The 19,509-nt window shown below is 38.1% G+C and overlaps 1 protein-coding gene across 3 annotated transcripts; it reads left to right on the top strand.

Annotated features, from left to right (window-relative positions):
• The first annotated feature begins 959 nt into the window (after positions 1-959).
• On the top strand, positions 960-19,300 carry ATP6V0A2 (ATPase H+ transporting V0 subunit a2). 3 transcript variants are annotated; one of them, XM_068412663.1, is made up of 20 exons: positions 960-1,199; positions 2,525-2,603; positions 3,996-4,093; positions 4,940-5,077; positions 5,598-5,698; positions 6,413-6,539; positions 7,341-7,423; positions 7,777-7,870; positions 8,198-8,410; positions 9,035-9,185; positions 9,950-10,089; positions 11,085-11,242; positions 12,860-12,950; positions 13,250-13,368; positions 13,835-14,045; positions 14,590-14,709; positions 14,952-15,071; positions 16,292-16,409; positions 17,007-17,178; positions 18,097-19,300. In XM_068412663.1, the coding sequence occupies exons 1-20, from the start codon at positions 1,083-1,085 to the stop codon at positions 18,197-18,199; spliced, it is 2,553 nt and encodes an 850-aa protein (XP_068268764.1). In that variant the 5' UTR covers positions 960-1,082; the 3' UTR covers positions 18,200-19,300. The 3 variants fall into 3 exon arrangements, with proteins under 3 accessions (XP_068268764.1, XP_068268766.1, XP_068268765.1); XM_068412665.1 differs by lacking the exon at positions 960-1,199 and adding an exon at positions 1,208-1,253; XM_068412664.1 differs by lacking the exon at positions 960-1,199 and adding an exon at positions 1,766-1,805.
• The last annotated feature ends 209 nt before the right edge of the window (positions 19,301-19,509 follow it).

Raw genomic sequence — 19,509 nt, 5'->3', positions numbered from 1 at the left:
TTGTGTTATTTAAAAAAAAAAAAGTAATAGAATTGTTTTTAAGTGCTAGACTCTGCATTTGGAGCAGCAATAGTGCAGAGTTGACTTCAACGGGGTGAGCTCTGCATGACAGACCTTTGTCCTGTCAAGCTTGTTCTCGTCTCCCGCTGTAGAGGGTCAAGGCGGCAGTTCCTTTCTGTATCAAACCCATCTCACCCACCTATTTGTGGAGCAGTGGACAGGTTATTCACTCTTCTGAAAAGCAATAATTCTTCAGATGCTTTCATGTATTGATCTCTTTTCCAGTTAATGCTTTGCATTAGGAAGCATTTCTTCTCAGCAAGGGACATTAGCCATTGGAAGGGGCTGCCCAGGGAGGTGGTGGAGTCACCATCTCTGGAGGGGTTTAAGAAAAGCCTGGACATGGCACTTAGTGCCATGGTGTAGTTGACACGGTGGTGTCAGGGCAATGGTTGGACTCGATGACCCCAGAGGGCTCTTCCAACCTGACTGATTCTGTGATTCTGTGTGATTCTGTGATTTGCATTGGCAACCTCTGATCTGGGCTACGCAGGGTACAGAAAACATTTACTACCCATTTTCTACAATTGATTAAACACGATCTTCAGTTGGGTTTTTCTTGTGCCTCGGATCTCACCATTATCTCATCTCACTCGTGTTTTCTCCTTTACATCCTTTCACGTGCTGAAGCCGTGACTCCACCGCGCTGGTTCCCATCCTCTTTCCCGGGGTTCGCTGTGGGTGGGAGGGCGCTCCCCGCAGGGGCCTGCCGACAGGCAGCCACAGGGCTCAGGGCAGGGGGTGCCGGGCTCCCCAGCCCTCCGCCGCATCAGCCCCGCAGCCGCGGTCCGGGCCGCGCTCCCTCCGCCGAGGGCAGCGCCCTCCGCCCCGCTCCGCGCTCGCCGCCGGTTGGCCGCCGCCGCGGCCCCGCCCCCCGGAAGCAGCTGGCCGCGCACCGGCGGCGGGCTGGGACGCTCCGCCATGGCGGCCGGGCCGCGGGCTACTGCCGGACGTGCCTCCGCGCCGCCTGGGCGCCCGCCTCGCTGACCCCCTCGCCCCGCTCCGCTCCCCTCCGCCCCGCCATGGGCTCGCTGTTCCGCGGCGAGCCGATGTGCCTGGCGCAGCTCTTCCTCCAGAGCGGCTCGGCCTACGAGTGCCTCAGCGAGGTGGGCGAGCGTGGCCTGGCCGAGTTCCGAGACGTGAGTAGTGGCGGGGCCCGGGCACCGGCGGGGCTTTCTGGGAGAATGAGAGAGGTAAAAGGACCCCGAGGGGGGGGGAGCGGCGGGAGGGCGACGCGGGGAAAGCCGAGCCGGGCAGAGCAGTTGCCGTCGGAAGATGGAGGCTTCATTCCGATGGTGCGATGTAAAAGGCCCCAAGACCGCTCCTCGTCCTTCGTTCCCCGGCTCTGACTTGCAGGTGTACGGCTGATCGCATTTGCCTCAAAGCGGGATTGGGTGATGGAAAGTCAGCGTGGAGCCCCAGCCTCCCCGAGACTCTGGGAGGTGTTCTGGGCTGACCGTATCCTCCCTCTCTCACAGAAGTAGTTTAAACTTAGGTTTTTTTTGCAGTAGGATCCCGTGGGAGAGCCCATTACCCACCTGAAGCCACACTGACTTTAGGCTGAGTGTATGTGCACAGCTAATAGATATGTCCACCCTGTGACAGATCAATAGAACCATCTTAGCTGTTCTGTAGGCTTCTTTCTTCAACATTACAGACTGCTGGTTTGTAAAACATGTCTGTTCCTGGAGGAGCAATTCACCTTGGAGGAAACTACATGCCTGACTAACATAAAAATGGGTCGGGTAATAATTAACCTTGTTTCTGCATTGTCTCATGGTGTTTATATGATGTTTGCTTCTGACTGAGACTTTGGAATTTCTTCCAAGTATTATTCAGAAATGTAGGTTGCAAAGGGAAGCTGGGAGAACTCAAATTACTAAATATGGCAGGTAGGAGGAAACAGATCTGTAAGAATCATTACATGGGTGTTCTAACATGTTCGTGCCATTCCAGGGATCTGACACAGCATTTATTCCAGGAATAACATATCAGTGGGTCTGATTTAAAAGCTGAATAAGTAGTCAGAGACACTGCATGCTCATAATATGGGGGTGTACGTAAAAAGACTGTTTTGAAACTTAACATTTCAAATAGATTCTGTGGAAATCCATCACAAAAATTTGCTTGCAGAAAGATTAGTTAATCTTGTTGTTAAACAGTATTTTAAAACTGTAGAAATAAGATCGGGAGTGGTTTCTCTAGTAGATCTAGTTATTTTGTTACTTAAGTAAAACTCGCAAAAGGCATTGATAATTCTGCTTTAATAAAACCAGCCTTGGTATTTGAAGACTTTTTAATCCGTTTAGGTTTTCATACCTTCTTAGCTGAAAAGCACTTTGTAGAAAGAGAGCACACAGAATATGTGCAAAATTGTCTCCATGAAGTCACAGAAATAGCTGTAGTTTCTTAGAGGTGGTTGCTGTTTTAAATACCTAATAAGCATTTTGTTCTTTTCCTTCAGCTTAACCCAAATGTAAGTGTATTTCAGAGAAAATTTGTGAATGAAGTAAAGAAGTGTGAAGAAATGGAAAGAATACTTGGTGAGCTTTGTTTTCATGTCTGCCCTTTCTTGTCTGTGCCATTATTAAAGTTTACATTGCTAGAGTGGAACTACAGTGGAGCTTTCGGCTACAGGGTTTTTTATCTTCCCGGTCTTGTATGATCTGAATGCTGTAGAATCTTACAAAAATTTCATATGTATGAAAAAATATGCATACCTACACTCATATATATAGAGTCTTTGTGTAGATTTTTGGAGCCGGAGGTGACTGTAGCACTGAATTGGGTCAGAACAAACAAATATATTCCTTAATTTGTGTTGATGTGCTGCAGCAGTTTTGAGTGTATCACGGAGTCATTAGATTGGAAGGGACCTCTTGAGATCACCTAGTCAACCTCCAGCTCAGGTGGGAACAGCTAGAGCTGGTTGTCCAGGACTGTGTCCAGTGGGATTTTAAATATGGAGACTCCACAGCCTCTCTGGGCAACCTCTTCCAGTGTTTTACCACTGACCACGGTTTCTCGGTTTTGTGAGCTGTAAAATTTACTTACACTACACACGTATGTGCGAAATATAGGTTGGGGGTTTTTTAAGCTCAGAGGTGATGAAGAGTTGCTAATGTGTTGCTGATAAACAGTTGAGACCATTTCAGTATTGGCTGCTTAAAACTCTGCTGGGAAAATGGAAACTTTACTCTGGGTATTTCCTTGACTGTAAGATAAGCCCTGTTTTTCGTGTTATGTAACTTCCAAGCAGCCTCAAAAATATTTCAAGTTAATAATAATTATATTCACATGATGGTTAATGAATAGAGAAGGGTATGTAGAGCATCACAACCAAGATGCAGATTTCTCCAGTATATCCCAAGGAAAAGCTACCATTGAAGGATTCTTTTTATTGGAATCTCTCATCAGAGGCATGTGGTGGTCATGCCGAATCATCCCGGTAGCTATTTTGGCAATCTCCCTGCCCAGCATGAGCTGTATTTGTTGTCAAGGTTGCTTAAGCCGCCTTGTTTGAGCACTTTATTCCAAACATGGGTCAATGAGCAGAATATCAATTTTTGGCAGATGGCATGATTAGCAGAAAGTGGTATCTTGCAGCAACAAAGAGATACTATGAAATGTTAAAAGCTTCTTAAAAAGTACTTGTGGTTGGAAAATTTCAGTCAGAGGACTCTGAAGATAGCTTACTTCTGCAAACTTCCAAGAGAGAAATGTTCTGTATATTCTGTTCTTAGCAATCCATAAATCCTTCTTTGGAAGACCCTGGGGTGTGTGTTGTTGCTAAAATAAATGAATAAAATAGCTAGGGGCTGATGCTGCAGTGTGATCAGCACCATCAATAACAGCTGAAGGTCAGCTATGCAGCATTCTAGGAAGTATATGGCAATACTGTTTCCTTTCTGTTTCTGTTTTTCTTCTCACTCCAGGGTATTTAGTACAAGAAATTAAAAAGGCGGATATTCCACTTCCTGAAGGAGATGTTGCTCCTCCTGCCCCCTTGCTGAAACACATTTTAGAAATCCAGGTAACTTTTCTGCACAACAGATGCCAAAAATGTAGCTCTGGATCTTGGAACTGTATTTCAAACTTGATTACTTGCTATCTTATGACTTAAGTTGCAGAGGTGGCAGAAGCATTTGCTTTCATTTTTCTCCATTTTTTTTTTCTTTCTGCCAGTGTTACTTCAAAGACTGCTAGTGAGGATTTGATATTAACGCAAAATTCCTGTGAAAGGGTCAAAGCTAACTCACAGGGTTTGGAGTCATCTGGTTTTTTTTTTGATGGATTCGCATGTCACACTGTTCCAGACAAGTTGTTATCTGTAGCTATAGTCCTTCAGCCTCATTTATTGCTTTGGGACTTACCTAAGGCTCTTTTCGTGCACCTAAAATTTCCAGGGGGTGTGGAAATTTTATATGTCCATGGCTCTGTAGGTTCTAGTGCTGGTTGTATAGCAAAACACAGTGCTGTTTTCTCTGAATGCTTTTTCTGGTATTGTGTTAGAATCAGAAGCTTGTAAAATGCAGACTATTTTGAATGACATTCTGTTTTGCTGTAATTCTATTAATAGAATAAACAAGTGTCTTGCACCCTGTGCTATCTGAAGTTCTAATTCCACGTCTGCATTACATAGCTCAGACACAAATTAGGGTCAGAACAGCAGACTTGACAGATGCCAGTGGAGGATCAAGTATACTCGGTACAAAGCAATCTTTGGCAGACTGAGGAATAAAACCTATGGAGCTTAAGTTAATTAAGAAATTGGGAAACTCCCATCATTGCAGCAAATTAACATATGCTTAAAATTTATCCTCCCTTGATTTCCAAAACAGTGTCATTGATTCTATGTCATTTTTTCTCCATGTCTTAGGAACAGTTGCAGAAGCTGGAGACAGAATTGAGGGAAGTAACTAAAAACAAAGAAAAGTTGAGGAAGAACCTGCTTGAGCTGACAGAATACACGTGCATTTTGGAGGTCACACAGAGATTTGTCAGGAGAACGTCTGAGGTACTGCTTGTGGTGTTTGGCGAGGATTGTGTGTCGTGGCATTTTTCTTGCATACTGTTAGTTCTAGTTAAGTGCGTGACTTGGTGTTGGGCTTTACAGCACGGTGTGTTGTTCGTTGTTATTTGTGCTCAGGACCTAGAGAACCTGGCTGGCAGCCTGTTGTGCTAGGCTGCATTCATATACACAGCAAAATGCAGCTCAGAACTTAGAGGAGCTTTGTGATTTCTCTGTTGAATTGTTTGAATGTTACTGCTGATGCCAACTGAAAATGAAGGCTATTTGTGTTATTTTGATGTGTAAATTGTGCTAAGAAATTTATGATGTGACCTTTGCAACACTGACTATAATTGCTAAGTGCACTTGAGATCCCAAGATCTTTCTGTTTCTGAATTGAACACAGGAACGGGTTTTATATTTTTATTGAAATAATTTACTTAATTAGCTTTTCTTCTTTAGAATAATAAATGAATGATTTTTTTTTTTTCTGGAAGCTATGAATGATCTTTCTTTTATTTGCTAGTATGAACCCCATTTACATGCAAATTATGAAGAATTTCCATCTGTGGAAAATGAGCCATTAGTGGATTACAACTGTATGCACAGACTGGGTGCCAAGCTGGGGTAGGTATGGTTCAGTCCGTGTGTGCCGTTTCAAAACTGCTTGATGAGCTGCTGTAAAATAAAAGGCTGTTTTCTTAAAAGATGGAATGTAGTGTGACTCTAGCAGTTTCAGATGAGCCAAACAGTTACAGACAGGGTAGGAGTCTGGCCCAAATGTACATTTGTAACAAAATGGGGTTCTTTGAAGAGATAAGTAGGACAGCACCAAAAAAACTGTCACAAAACTTCCATAAAACCAAGTATGTGTGTTAAGGAAAATCTCCAGATGCTCTAAATCAGTACTTTCTGCTACTGTTCAAACTCTCTTTTTCTAGGATAAACACACAGTGTTTCACCTGGCAGTGTCAGTTGTAGATGTAACATTATTAATGGTGTTGCCTACTTGCCTTTAAAATGATGTATGGATACTGCTTTCTACAACACCATTATGAGAGAGTGTCTTACCAAGAAAAAATTAAGAACCTTACAACCACCGAGAATGTCAAATATAATTCTAGTTGTGTGCTCAGGCCTGCAGTCTGTTTGTTTTCCGAATAGAAATTGTGTCTCTCTTTTATATACCAGTTACTTCCTGTTTAGGGCGATGCTTCCTTCTCTAGAGATGGCAGATGTTAAACTATTGTGCCTATGTGATCCCGAGTGATGAAGGACTCTGAGTTTTTAATTTTTGCTCGTGGATTTTAGCTTATTTTTCAAATTTTCCTTTTTCCATAGATTCATATCTGGGTTAGTTCACATAGCAAAAGTTGAAGCATTTGAAAAAATGCTGTGGAGAGTGTGTAAAGGCTATACTATTCTTACATATGCAGAGTTGGATGAGTGTCTAGAAGACCCAGATACAGTGAGTAAACACACTAACTATCAGTTTATTTTGTTTGTACTTTTCATAAGACTTGGAAGAATTGCTGCTCAGGTCTGCCTGCAATGAATGTAAATGATTTCCCAGTGCCCTTGGAGGCAAAACTATTTTAAGTATTAGAACTTGTAAGACTTTAAAATTAGAGGTCTTGATGCCACCATAACTATAGGGGTGGCAATTAATTTGCCATGGTTCAGCTTGATGAGTGCAGAAGTTTATTGTGGAATAGTAGTGAATTTGTGATTGGCTACCTTGATCAAAATATGTGGCATAAAGGGCTGCTTGGATATTTATTAACTAGGTCTGTACAGTGCGTTACCTTTTAATAGTCATTTTATTGGTTCATCCAGTAGTTAAGGAAAGAAAGTCTGGAGTACAGTTGGTCTTCTATGAATTTTTTTCTCTGAACTTATAAAATTCACTTTTTGTACATCAGCAATTATGACTGCCTGTTCTGTCACTTTTAAATTTTGCTTCAATTCTAATTTGTAACATTTTAATTTTTTAAGACTTTTTTGTTACTAATAATTCTGAGACGGTAAAAGATAGTCTCTCTTATTTTCCCCGAAAACTTTTTCTGTTTTTTTCTAATATACCAAAAAAAAAGAGAGATATTGGCACACTTGAATTTTATTTTTTGATCTTCACTAAAATGGTGGAAGGTTAATGCTACTAAAACAGCTTTTTCTAATTATTCAAATTTGTTATTTTGCTCTATAATTATATCACAGTGGAGCTGGTTAAAAACAAACTTCATCAACTTAACTTTTTTGTTTTTTTTAGGGTGAAACCACAAAATGGTTTGTTTTTTTAGTATCCTATTGGGGTGAACAAATTGGCCAGAAAGTTAAGAAGATTTGTGACTGGTAAGAAGTAAAACTAATATTTTTTTTTTTTTTTTTTTTTTATATGGGGGTTATATTCTTTTTAGCTTTTCTCCTGCTCCCCTTCCTTGTAAGTGTTGATTTTTAGGCAAGGTTTTTGAAGTTAAATTTGTTCCTCCCCACCATTGCATCTAGCTTTATAATTATGCAATATACAAATAACTGTATGAGTCATTTTATCTGCAGTTCTTATTAAGTACAGGCAAAATACTGACTCAGTTGAATCTATTCTGTGGTTATTAAATGGTGTGTTGCAGATTTGAGTAGGGAGTGGGGTTGGGCGATTTGTTTTATTTTAGTTTGGTTACTTAACACAAACTTCTGTTTTTCTGTAGCTATCACTGTCATGTGTATCCTTATCCAAGCACCACAGAGGAGCGCAAGGCAGTTGTTGAAGGACTAAATATTCGTATTCAGGATCTTCATACTGTGAGTAAATAACAGTATCTCCTTTGCTGTAGTTAGTGCACCGTAGGAAATCATCTGATGAATCACAACATTAAATACATGAATATGTTTCTAAAATACGTGCAGCTTTGGATCTGAACATGACACTACATCATGTCCTTGGTCTTGTGTTATACGTATCTGTTAAACTTCAGGGCACTTGGCACTGGTTTTGGTTTTAAACAACGGTTAGTGTGGCCTCCTACAAATGTGATCCAGCGTTGGAAAAATACTAGGTGCTCTTACCGTGGTTAACATAACCACTGTTGTATTTTCAATTAAATATTTTTGTTTTTTTCTTGGACAAAGGTGCTGCATAAAACTGAGGATTACTTACGCCAAGTCTTGTGTAAAGCATCTGAATCCATCTATACGTGGGTTATCCAAGTGAAGAAGATGAAAGCCATTTATCATGTACTCAACCTGTGCAGTTTTGATGTCACAAATAAATGTTTAATTGCTGAGGTTTGGTGTCCGGTGGCTGATCTGCAGAACTTGCGCCATGCCTTGGAGGAAGGTTCAGTAAGTCAGCTGAGTGCTCACTGATGTTAAAACTTCTGTCTTGAACTAACTATACAGATAAGGAAAAAAAAATAGTTATTTAAAATAGGCTAAAAGTAGGCACGGGCAGGTCTGGGTCTCTCTGAACTTATATAAAACAATTTCTTTATTAGCAGAGCCTTTATTTAGTGTTGTATTGATTGCTTGTTTTTTTGTTTTTGTTTTTGTTTTTTTGTTGGTTTTTTTTTCCTTGGAAAAAGTCTGACTGGGCTCACAATGCTGTTTGCAGTCGAGTAGAACATGCTAATTCCCCTGTGTTGGTTGTGTTGAGTGCAGCTCCATCTTTTTATTTTACAAGAGTGAATTTTAGTAACAAATCCTTGTTTTATAATATTGACTGATGGTTCTCATTTGGTATTTCATATAAAGTAAGGATTAGAACACTGTACATAATGCTTTTAGAGGAACAGATTAATGTAATTTTATTTTTATAAGGCACAAAGGGGTAAATGTTAAACTTGGGGCTTAATTTAGGGATGTTTCAGGAGCAGTGAAACTGCTGATAGAGAAAATGTTTTCACTTTCATTAGATTAAGTATCAGCTGAGTTTTTATATAAATGTATCTTCTTTCTGCCTGCAATTAGAGGAAGAGTGGAGCTACTATTTCGTCATTCATGAATACCATCCCAACAACACAACCTCCTCCAACTTTGATACGTACCAATAAATTCACCTCAGGGTTCCAAAACATCGTTGATGCTTATGGAGTTGGAAACTATGGGGAAGTTAATCCAGGTTAGTCCTTCTGAAATCTGAACTGTGAGCTGTGCTGTCATTACTGCTTGCCTTGTTATATGTTTAAATACTTTACTCTATTGGAAACTAGTAAAGGCAAAATGTTGACAACCATACTGCTTATTAGTAGCTATTTTAAAATTTCAGTAGCTCATCAAAGATACAAATGGTGCTTCAAGCAGTAGGATGGGATTTGATTTTGCTGAGTTATTTTAGCATTCAAGATACTGATAGTAGCTGTATAATGGTCCTTTGTATGCTTTACCTTGGATAAGATAAGGTATTTAGGGGAAAAAACAGAACTTTGGTAATGGCTATTGATCTTACTGAAGTGTGAAACTCATCATGTGAAAAAATCCAGCTTGTTGTGTAGTCCAGTTAGTTTACTGTCCTTATGTATTTTTGCAGCAACGTTGACCATGTCATGCTGTACAGGAGAATGTGCATTGTAGTATAGAGCCAAAATAGCCATGGAGGAAGAACTGTTTGTTTTTTATTTCCTGGGCTGATATTATTATCCTCAGAATGGTCAGCTAATGCTCAACTGCAGAGTTGTCATTATTAAGGGATATACGTAAGCAATTTAAACTGAGTTAAATTTATAGTGTGAGGGACAGGTCTTTTAGCAGGGGGTGAAACATCTTTCAAACTTAAAGGTGAAAATCGTTTGAGAGGTTAAAGTAGTTGAATTACTTAGGCGTAATTCAGATAGCAACATCATCTACTGTGCTGTGTGCCTGAAATCTGTTACGTTCTCATTCCAGCTCTCTATACCATCATCACTTTTCCCTTCTTGTTTGCGGTTATGTTTGGAGACTTTGGGCATGGTCTGCTGATGCTCATATTTGCACTCCTGACAATACTGTATGAAAACCACCCTAGATTACAAAGATCACAAGACGAGGTAAAAGGAATTACAAATAATTTACTCCCCATCCAGCAAGATACTTCAACTGAAAGTTACTGTGTTTCTGAAAGTACTGTTTATTGCACATGTATTAGACTGTTTTTTTTCTTTTGTCTCAGGATTTTCTGTTTAAAGTTGCTATATTCCTCGAGATTAATGTGACGTTTTAACAAACTATTCACTTTTTTTCGGAAGGGCAGAAATAATCAAGTTGGAATGAAAGACTGAAGAAAATGAGTTAATATCGTTGGGCTTGTCTTTCCTTCTGCAAGGGCTGCTTAGTGGTGTGTGTGTTTTACAGAATGTGATTACAGTGACTAACGTGAGGAGAAAATGGTTTTTCAAATTCCATCTTTTTTATTGTTTTTGTAAAGGAGTTGTAGTTTGAAATTTATTAAACTCAATTTTAACTAATTTTTTTAATGATATGGGGTTGGGATGCAGAAACATCTGCATATCTCATTAGAATTATATTTAATTAAGAATGACTGCAAATTACTAACTTCTTGAAAACTAGTCCCAGGGAGGAAATGCAGCTTACAAAGACTATCTGTTAGTGTAACGATGCCAGTGAGAAAAGTCTCAGTTTGTGTCATGGGAGCTTGCATGGAGATTTCAAATCTCTGCATTCAATTTAAACTACAATTGTCCTCCAGAATATACGTCTTCCTGCTAGCCTTATTTCCTCATGCACGTAAACCTTTGCATATAAATCACTTGACATAAAGCTGTGAAAGCGGGGAGATGAACTGCACCCGTTTGGTGACTGCAATTTGTAATTGCATATTCACATACTTAAAGCAAAATTCTCTGTGTTATGTTTTGATTGGCCATAGGTTTCTTCATATTCTTTATTGACTATTCACAAGAATTTGTAGTTTTTAGAAGTCTTGGTATGGCCAAAAATGTGTTTCTCTTAGAAATGAGTAGGTAACAATTGTTCACGTAGCAGATAATGTTCTCTATTTTTTCTTTTTTTTCAATACTTACAGATAATGAAAATGTTATTTGAAGGCCGATACGTTATTTTATTAATGGGTCTGTTTTCTGTATACACTGGATTGATCTATAATGACTGTTTTTCAAAGTCGTTAAATATATTTGGTTCTGGATGGAATGTGTCAGCGATGTTTGAACAGAAGGTTTGGCGGTGAGTAGCATGCCTCTGTTTGCTATACCATTAAAACAAAAATATACTTCCTGCAACAATTTAACCCTTTTGCTCACCTATTTTAACTGTCCATTTATTGAGAGTAGTAAGTAAACGTAGTGAAATCTATCAAAACCTAGTTGTTAAGGTAGTAAGTGCTAGTGTGCTAAGTAATGCATCTATGCTTAAAATAACAAAGGCAGTAATAGTTATATAAAAACAAAAAAATCATATTACTTATTATCTTAACTTGGGAAATCCACGGAAAACACAATGTCTTGCAAAACCACTGTTAGAATTTAATTATATTTAATGCAGTCAATTTATCAGGTTAATCTCGTATTTATCAATGCTGCTTTACTGGTTTTACATGTCCTCAGTCACCTGGAACACTTTCTAGAATATTATCATTTGGTATAGATGACAATCAGTCTTCTCCTGGAACAAATTCTGGTGCAATACCCTAATGCTATATGCTAGCTAATAACTTCTAGTGGTTAAAAACTGCAGCTGGCATAGTATCTTTTTATGGGTAGTAAGAACTTGCACCTAATTTTATGAGGTGATTTCTAGGGTGTATTCAATTTCTAAACCTTCTTAGGTGTGTTTTGCGTCTTTTTTTGTGGTCTCACAAAGGTGTTCTTATGAATGTCTGGAGACTTCAGTAGTATTGTAAAATCCTAACAGAAGGCACTAGGACTTAGACTTGTCGTGTATTCTTTTTATTCATAAAAAATGCACTCACTCCTGTGTTATGGTTTGTCTTTATGCTAGTGGTTTTAATTTGTCTTTAATTACCATATTTTCCAGGAGAGGCTTCTGAATATATATATATATCAGATTTTGAGAGAAATAGAAAACACAGGGCTAATTTTGGAGAAATTTGTCCTAGGTCATGCTTCTGGAATGAACAGACAAGCAGCATTAGCATCTACTGTAAAGAAATCAACAATTAATGAAATAAATGATTTACTTAGTAATCATTAGTCTTTGCACAGCTTTTCTTGATAGTAAAATAAAGTAAAAAGTAGGCTATGTGAATTGTCAAACCTACTTTTTTGCAAAGTGGGATAACCTTATTGTTTTGAGGTTTCATGTTCACAGCTTGCATCTCACTTTCCCTCAAAAACAGGAAGTGGCTTAAAATAGTAGAGTCAAACCCAGTGACTTTGGCTAAAATGTGAACGGGTTGTGAGTGCTGCGTTAATTAAAAACTATACGAAGTTAGAGTGGAAACTCATCCAAATGCAAGAGAAAAAAGATATCCATTATTCTTTGAGTGTTTGTTAGTGATTTTTATATAAAAGCAAATTGTAAGCTTTTTGAATGAAACTTTTATTGTAGAGGGATGAGGAATAAAATCCAGAACTTTCATTTCAAAGACAGACAGTGTCAATTAAGCCCAGATTGTGAGTTTCTAATTTTTTTTTTTTGCTATTGTTTTTATTAGCCAGGCTCTTTGTGCTTAGAAATCCTTTTATTCTTCTTTTAAAGTCTGATGGTGGGTGAGCTAGTCGTATAATGGAAAGCAGGAGTAGCGTCCTGCAGAACTGAAAGTATGTGTTGTTACTCTGTTTAAGCAGTGTCAGGTCTGATTGTGTTTTTCTGTCTCTCCAGTCTTGAGGATCTGAAGTCTAATCAATTTTTAACACTGGATCCAAATGTTACTGGTGTATACAATGGAGCTTATCCCTTTGGAATTGATCCGGTTAGTTTAATTCCTTTAAATTATCCATTTGTGATGATCAGTCATTTGTAAATTAGATTTTGGTATGTGTATTAGGAAGATAAACGTACTATGGGGAAAAAATACATTTCTGCTTGCATTCTTCATTCAAAAAGAGCTTTTCCCTTAACGAGTCAAAGATGTAATTATTTTCATGAAAGTCAAATTTCCGTTGTGATCCCCGTTTGAGGTAGAATTCTGGTCTCCAATAGGGAAAGGATACTGTTTTATTTCTTCTGTTACAGTGTTCTTTCATGCTGATTTTGTCTTCTCTTCTTCAGATCTGGAATTTGGCAAGCAACCGTCTCAGTTTTTTAAATTCTTTCAAAATGAAAATGTCTGTGATTTTTGGAGTGACTCACATGACGTTTGGAGTTGTATTGGGGGTGTTTAACCACTTGTAAGTACAAGAAATTAGGATAATATTAACATAGTTTTTGTCAAGTCTTGAATTATAACAGTTAATCTGCTAAGAGAAACTGGAACAATTTTTTTTAAAACAGAATAATAGTCCTTGTGAAAACTGTTTTTAAAAAAAGACAGTAACAGAGAGATCTTCCGTCACATACATAAGACGATGGATCAGTATTATGCCAAAAAATCTGAAGACGTCGGTTAATACAAGATTTTGTTTCAGTTGTTGCTAAACAGAAATACATGCCTCTTACGGTCTTGATTTCCACTGAAATATCTGATTAAAATTTCACTGAATATGAAGAAATCAGTTCTGGATTCTCATTTCAGTCTTGCTCTTTAAAAGTACTGAGTACTGTTCTGTTTTACTGAAAACATGTTTGGGCCATGTATTTGTCTTGATCTTTCTTCGTAAAACTTATTTTTCATTTTTTTCCATTTTTATCTTTTAGGCATTTCAAGAAGAAGTATAATATTTATTTGGTTTTTCTTCCTGAACTTTTATTCATGATATGCATCTTTGGCTACCTTGTGTTTCTGATCTTCTTTAAATGGTTAGCGTACTCTGCAGAGGACTCCACATCTGCTCCTAGTATTCTGATTCAATTTATTAACATGTTCCTGTTTCCTGGTGGTGAAACAGAGGTCTTCTACACCGGACAGGTTAGTAGTGTTCTTCCAAGCTTTTGAAGATCCTGTGTCCCCTATGCAGGTTACACTTTACCAGTCATGAAAGGCTGATGGCTGAGTGTTCCCCCAGGAAGGAGGATGAATTAGACTAAGGGGAAATTGAATAAACGTTATTAAATAACATATTTACACTTTAATTGGTTGTAAGATTTTATGTAGTGACTTGTGAAAATGCCTATTTCTAGAACAAAATATCCCAGGTTAAAATTAAGGCTAAAGAACAGTCTCATGCTTGTAATTTTGATGCTTTTGTATGTGCTGTAAATAATCTTACTAAACTGAGTATCAGTAATGCCTTAATGTAGAACCCAGTCCTGAAGATGCTGGATGTCTGTGAACCAATTTAAGGGCCAGATTAAGTAAAATACTATGTGCATGTTCAATTTGGAGTACATGCCCACTGAAATCAGTAGTACTTTTCTTATGCTTAAATAGGCCTTTAAAGGAAAACGGGAAGGCTTTTCCTACTTTTGATTTTGTGAGCTAATCTCATTTTCTTTCTTTGCCCCCCAAACAGATTGCTCTACAGAGGTTTTTACTTAGTATTGCTTTTCTTTCTGTTCCTGTAATGCTTTTTGGTAAACCACTTTATTTATATTGGTTACACAGTGGAGGCCGAGGCATAAGAACGTACAGGGTAAGTATTGAGAGACACTTGCACATTTCTTGTATAGAGGAATTCAGCTGCTGTTGTATTGCATATACAGTAATGTCCTTACTAGATGTTTCTACTCAACTTGGAAAGTTGTTGATTGTAACTCATAATTGTTCTTTGTTCCTCTAGCTCTCTTTTTGCTTTTGCCTGTGATTACTTTAAATACATTTAAAAAAATGACACTGGCAGTCCACTTAAAGGCACAGTATGTTTCCATTTTGCAGAGTGGCTACAAGCTAATTCGAAAAGAAAGTGAAGAGGAACTTTCTCTGCTGAGATCTCACGATGTAGAAGAAGGAAGCAGTCATTCAGACAGTGGGCACAGAGAGGGGGATGTAGAGGAGGTAATGTTTTTACTTAATCTCTGGTTTGTATGTCCTTAAAAGCAAATGAGAAGTGGAAGATCAAGAAGATAACCTGTACACTGAGTTCTGGAAGTTTTAAAGAAAGTCAGCCGAACCTTTACAAAGACCTTGATGCCTGAATGCAATTTACTTATTTTTATTTGTTGCTATTTTATCATTATTTCTTGATATATCCAGATTGCTACAGTAAACCACAATCTATCTGTAGTGGAGAACGGGAAGAGTGCTTTTATTTGCATCTATAGACTTTGCATCTAAGACTATAGTTTTTCTTAAATTGAAGAGTGGGATAAAAATCCTGTTTTTTGTGTGGTTTTATGGATTCTTAAAATTAAGGCACGAGGCTGACTGCCCAGCTTCCTGTTAATTAATCGTGGCTTTTCATCCAAACAAAAGTCTTTTTATGTCTGCAAATTACATCTTGTGATGAGGATTATTGCTAATGGGGGTTGGGAAACATGAGCTGCATTCCTGCTCCCCAGCTATTGCTGCTGTTTAGTTTGGCCAATTTTTTAAAGGTCTTGACTGATTCCACTGATTTCATGTGAATTGAAATACAAAAAATTGCTTCAGTTTCCCAATGTGCAGACTATAGTACTTGCTTCACTGGGGTAATAGACTCTTGCTTCTTAGGCACAGAAAATACAAGAATTGTTTGCTTAAATAAAACGTGTCATAGTTCCACGCAAAGTAAGTGCTGAAACTTGCAGTAATATTAGTCTTGGAACTCTTTGTTAGCAACAAGGATGTATATTTAGAGTTTACAGTATTAATGTAGTTATTTTTTATCACTAGCATTACTAATAATTAATTCTGGTTTTAAAGAAGCAGAAATTGACATTGTAAACTTACATCAATAGAATGGGAATTAGAACCATGACTTGTTTTACTACTTAGAATTTTCAAGTATTAGATCATATTCCTTGTGGAAAACATAAATTGCATTCATTTTTATCTATGAACAAAGTAATTGGGGAAACTAACTGGAAAACTATAGCATCTGATCTGTTTTTTTTAATGTGGTCTCTGTAATAAGGATCTTAAATGTAGCAGATCTTTTTTTACTTGATATGAAATCAATGTATTACCCTTTAATGGATTTTTTTTCCGTGTATATTAAGCTTTGCAGATGAATGTTTTTGTTCTGTCGTGCTCTACTATATTGTTTACATGGATATAAATGTATTTTTATATTTTAGCTTAATTTTGCAGATGTTTTTATGAATCAAGCAATTCATACCATTGAATACTGTCTAGGATGTATTTCTAATACGGCCTCATATCTGAGACTCTGGGCATTAAGTCTTGCTCATGCACGTAAGTGAGTTTTTTTTTGGTTAGTTGTTTTTTTTCATGTCTTGATTTTTAATGCTGGTTAGAGGGGGGCTGGCCTGTTGAAGTGATAGTACTATGAAATTATCTTTTTCTGAATTTAAAAAAATTCCCTGTTTAAACTAATCATGATCTATGGAAAGCCCCCAAACTAAAATTGTGGCTTATTGTTTGGAATCTAGTCATTATCTTCATTGATTGCTCAGTGTTTTGAAGAGACCAATTGTCTGAGCATAGTGTTACCTCACATAATAGTGTATCAGTAGTCACAGCACCATTTCCTATTTCCCATTGATTGACCAGTTTGGAAGGTATTTAGGCACTTGCTAAAGTCTTAGTGTCATGGTATGAAATGTTGCCATCCGTAGATCTTATTTTGAAACTGAGATGTACCTTTAAGTATTTTGGAGGAGGGAGAGGAGGGCAACTAACTGTGTGTGTGTGGGATTGCTTATAGTTCCCATGTTCAGCAGTTCCTGTAATACTGTTTAAACTAGAATACAGGTCAGTTAGAGTAGCTTTCAGGGTGAATGTATGCAGTCTCAACATTAATTATGAAAACTTCCTTTTTTTTTTTAATAGAGTTATCAGAAGTTCTGTGGCAAATGGTGATGAGAGTGGGTCTTCGTGTGGATACAACATATGGTGTCTTACTGCTCGTCCCTGTTCTAGCCTTTTTTGCTGTGCTAACAGTTTTTATTCTTTTGGTCATGGAGGGGCTTTCTGCTTTTCTCCATGCTATACGACTTCACTGGTAAGTTTTAACTCTTTGGTTTTTCTTTATACTACTTCAGCATATACTGGCTTGTTTAAGAGGAATTTCTGTGTCAAAATATTAGGTGCCTTATTAAAAAGAAAAGTGTAAAATTCAACTGCCTAATGCTACTATAATAGATTTATCTAATCACATTGAATAAATGGCTTGTTAGTTGAATGTAATTGTTCCTCTGGAATACTTTCAGTAAATTCAACTATTATATTGGCTTATGATGTATATTAACCTCTGCCACATTCAGAGTTGACAAACTATGAGTACATTTGATTTATAGTATTGCAGCTTTTCATACTGTAGAATATTTGTAACATGGATAAGTATTTTCAGTTTCAGTCTGGTTATATCACTCAATGGCTTCAGTCTATTTTATTTATGTGGTTCAACAGAACATTTATATTAGTGAGCAAAACTTTTGCTGAAGTGGGGCTGCCAACCCTTAAGTATTTTAATCCTTTCTTAGTCTTAATATCACGAGCTCTGCAGGTTGGACTGGATTCAGAGAATGTTTAGTTTGAAACCTGATGAAATTTACAGTATAAGAAAAGGCAGACGTAGTATATAAACACATGAGGCAGAGCTATGTGCATTACAGAGTATTGTCCTCATGATATTGTATATTTGCAAAACAAGTAACTGCAACTAACTCCAAAACAAATTAGTAAGACAAAAGTGAGAAATGAGCCCTTACAGCACAATGTCAGTGTGTTTGGGTCTTGAGAAACATGAAATTGGCCTGGGTCTGTGGTAGGAAGGTTACATAGCTGCACAGAAAGTATAAGTGACAGGATTAGGGTTGGTTTTGTTCAGCCTCTTGTGTTGCACAGTTCTGTCCCTTGACAACTGGTCATTTTAGATTAATGTACAGATTCGTGTTTTTTTTTTTTTATCTCGTTTCAGGGTGGAATTTCAGAACAAATTCTACTCTGGTGGAGGATACAAGTTTACACCTTTCTCTTTTAAGCACATTTCTTTACATTTTAATAAAGATGATACGGCGTAGTTTGGTTGCTGTCAGCAGAAATGTTTGGAATTGTCGGCAAATAATCATGTGATTGGATCTCACCTATGAATGGTTTCTTGTAGGACAAAGTGTTTTTCACTGATTGCCTTATAATGCAGCCAAATAATTCTGTAACATATACCTCCCATAGAAATACATAGCAGATCTGGAGCATCTTGTAAAGTATATAGATATAAAATGTACATTTTTCTTGATAAACTAATGTTGTAAATTAATTTTGTTCTTAAAAAAAAAAGTTGTTACTGCTTGTCCTAAAACCAGTGTAGGCATTTTTTTTTTGTTGAGGCTGTTTATTTTCTTGAATGATTACTTTTAAGTTACCTGAAAGACTTTTCATCATATTAAACATTCATTACCAATCACATACTGAAGCAAGCTCCCATCTCATGCACTTTGGGAACAATTCAGCAGTGCAACAGAAGCAATGTATGTTTTCAGTATCTATTCCAGGGTTATGAAATGCAAATTTATACATAGTAACGCAACATGCTCTTTTTTGGCCGTATATTAACTGTTGATTCTGAGTTCTGCCCAGAGTTTAATCTTTCAGAAGCCGTGGTGATATTTAATGTTATGGAAGAAGGTAGGATTAGAAGTGGAGACTGAAAATATTAACCCTCTTATTTCCCTGTATGGAGGAGCTTTCTGATACGTGCTGTTCTCCAAAGTGAGTTGTATGCAGCCTGTCGCACCTTGGTGGCTAAAAGCCTCAGAAAAAGTCTTGCACTGTCTGGGTGAGGACTCAAATAAAAGAATCAAACCGCCCATGAGAAATTTTTACCCTGGGTTCTATTTTTACAGTGTTTTCCCAGGCAGAGCTTCTACTCCTAGGAATAACTTTTGCATGGGGAATGAAGAATTGGCCTTGATCCATGTTTATGTTTGGCTGTAAGGACGTACATGCAGTGTTACTGACGTGGTGTTGAACCAAAGTTTATACTGAAGAGGTGGAAAGGGGTCAGTTTGTATTATTTTTGCATCAGTGTGAAAATGGGGATATTACCATAATGTTTTAACATCTGTGCCATAAGAACAGCCTAAGTTAAATTTTGCACTTGTTTCATACTAATTCCGAATAAAACCTGGTTTGCGCTGTTCAGAGCGGGCCCTTATGTTTGTCTGCAGCCCTTTCCCTGCATCTGGCAACGCTGGAGGGGGACGGCCTTGGCCTGCGGCCCCGCCGCACCCGCCACGGGACAGCCATGCGCGGCCCCTCGTGTCGCCTCTGGCCCAGGAGCCCCCCTTGCTCCCGGCGGGACGGGCTCGGAGCCCGCGGGGCGGCCGCGGCT

This window comes from Nyctibius grandis, chromosome 14, assembly GCF_013368605.1.
Source record: "Nyctibius grandis isolate bNycGra1 chromosome 14, bNycGra1.pri, whole genome shotgun sequence".
NCBI classification, from domain to species: domain Eukaryota; kingdom Metazoa; phylum Chordata; class Aves; order Nyctibiiformes; family Nyctibiidae; genus Nyctibius; species Nyctibius grandis.
Note: the sequence above shows the minus strand (reverse complement) of the source record. Positions and strands in the feature narration are given on the sequence as shown.

Excerpts from the sequence above, each read along its gene's own strand:
- ATP6V0A2 (XM_068412663.1), top strand. The coding sequence starts at position 1,083 with ATGGGCTCGCTGTTCCGCGGCGAGCCGATGTGCCTGGCGCAGCTCTTC. Across the intron at positions 2,604-3,995 it reads AGAAATGGAAAGAATACTTG|GGTATTTAGTACAAGAAATT; the intron begins GTGAGCTTTGTT and ends TTCTCACTCCAG. Across the intron at positions 7,871-8,197 it reads GTATTCAGGATCTTCATACT|GTGCTGCATAAAACTGAGGA; the intron begins GTGAGTAAATAA and ends TCTTGGACAAAG.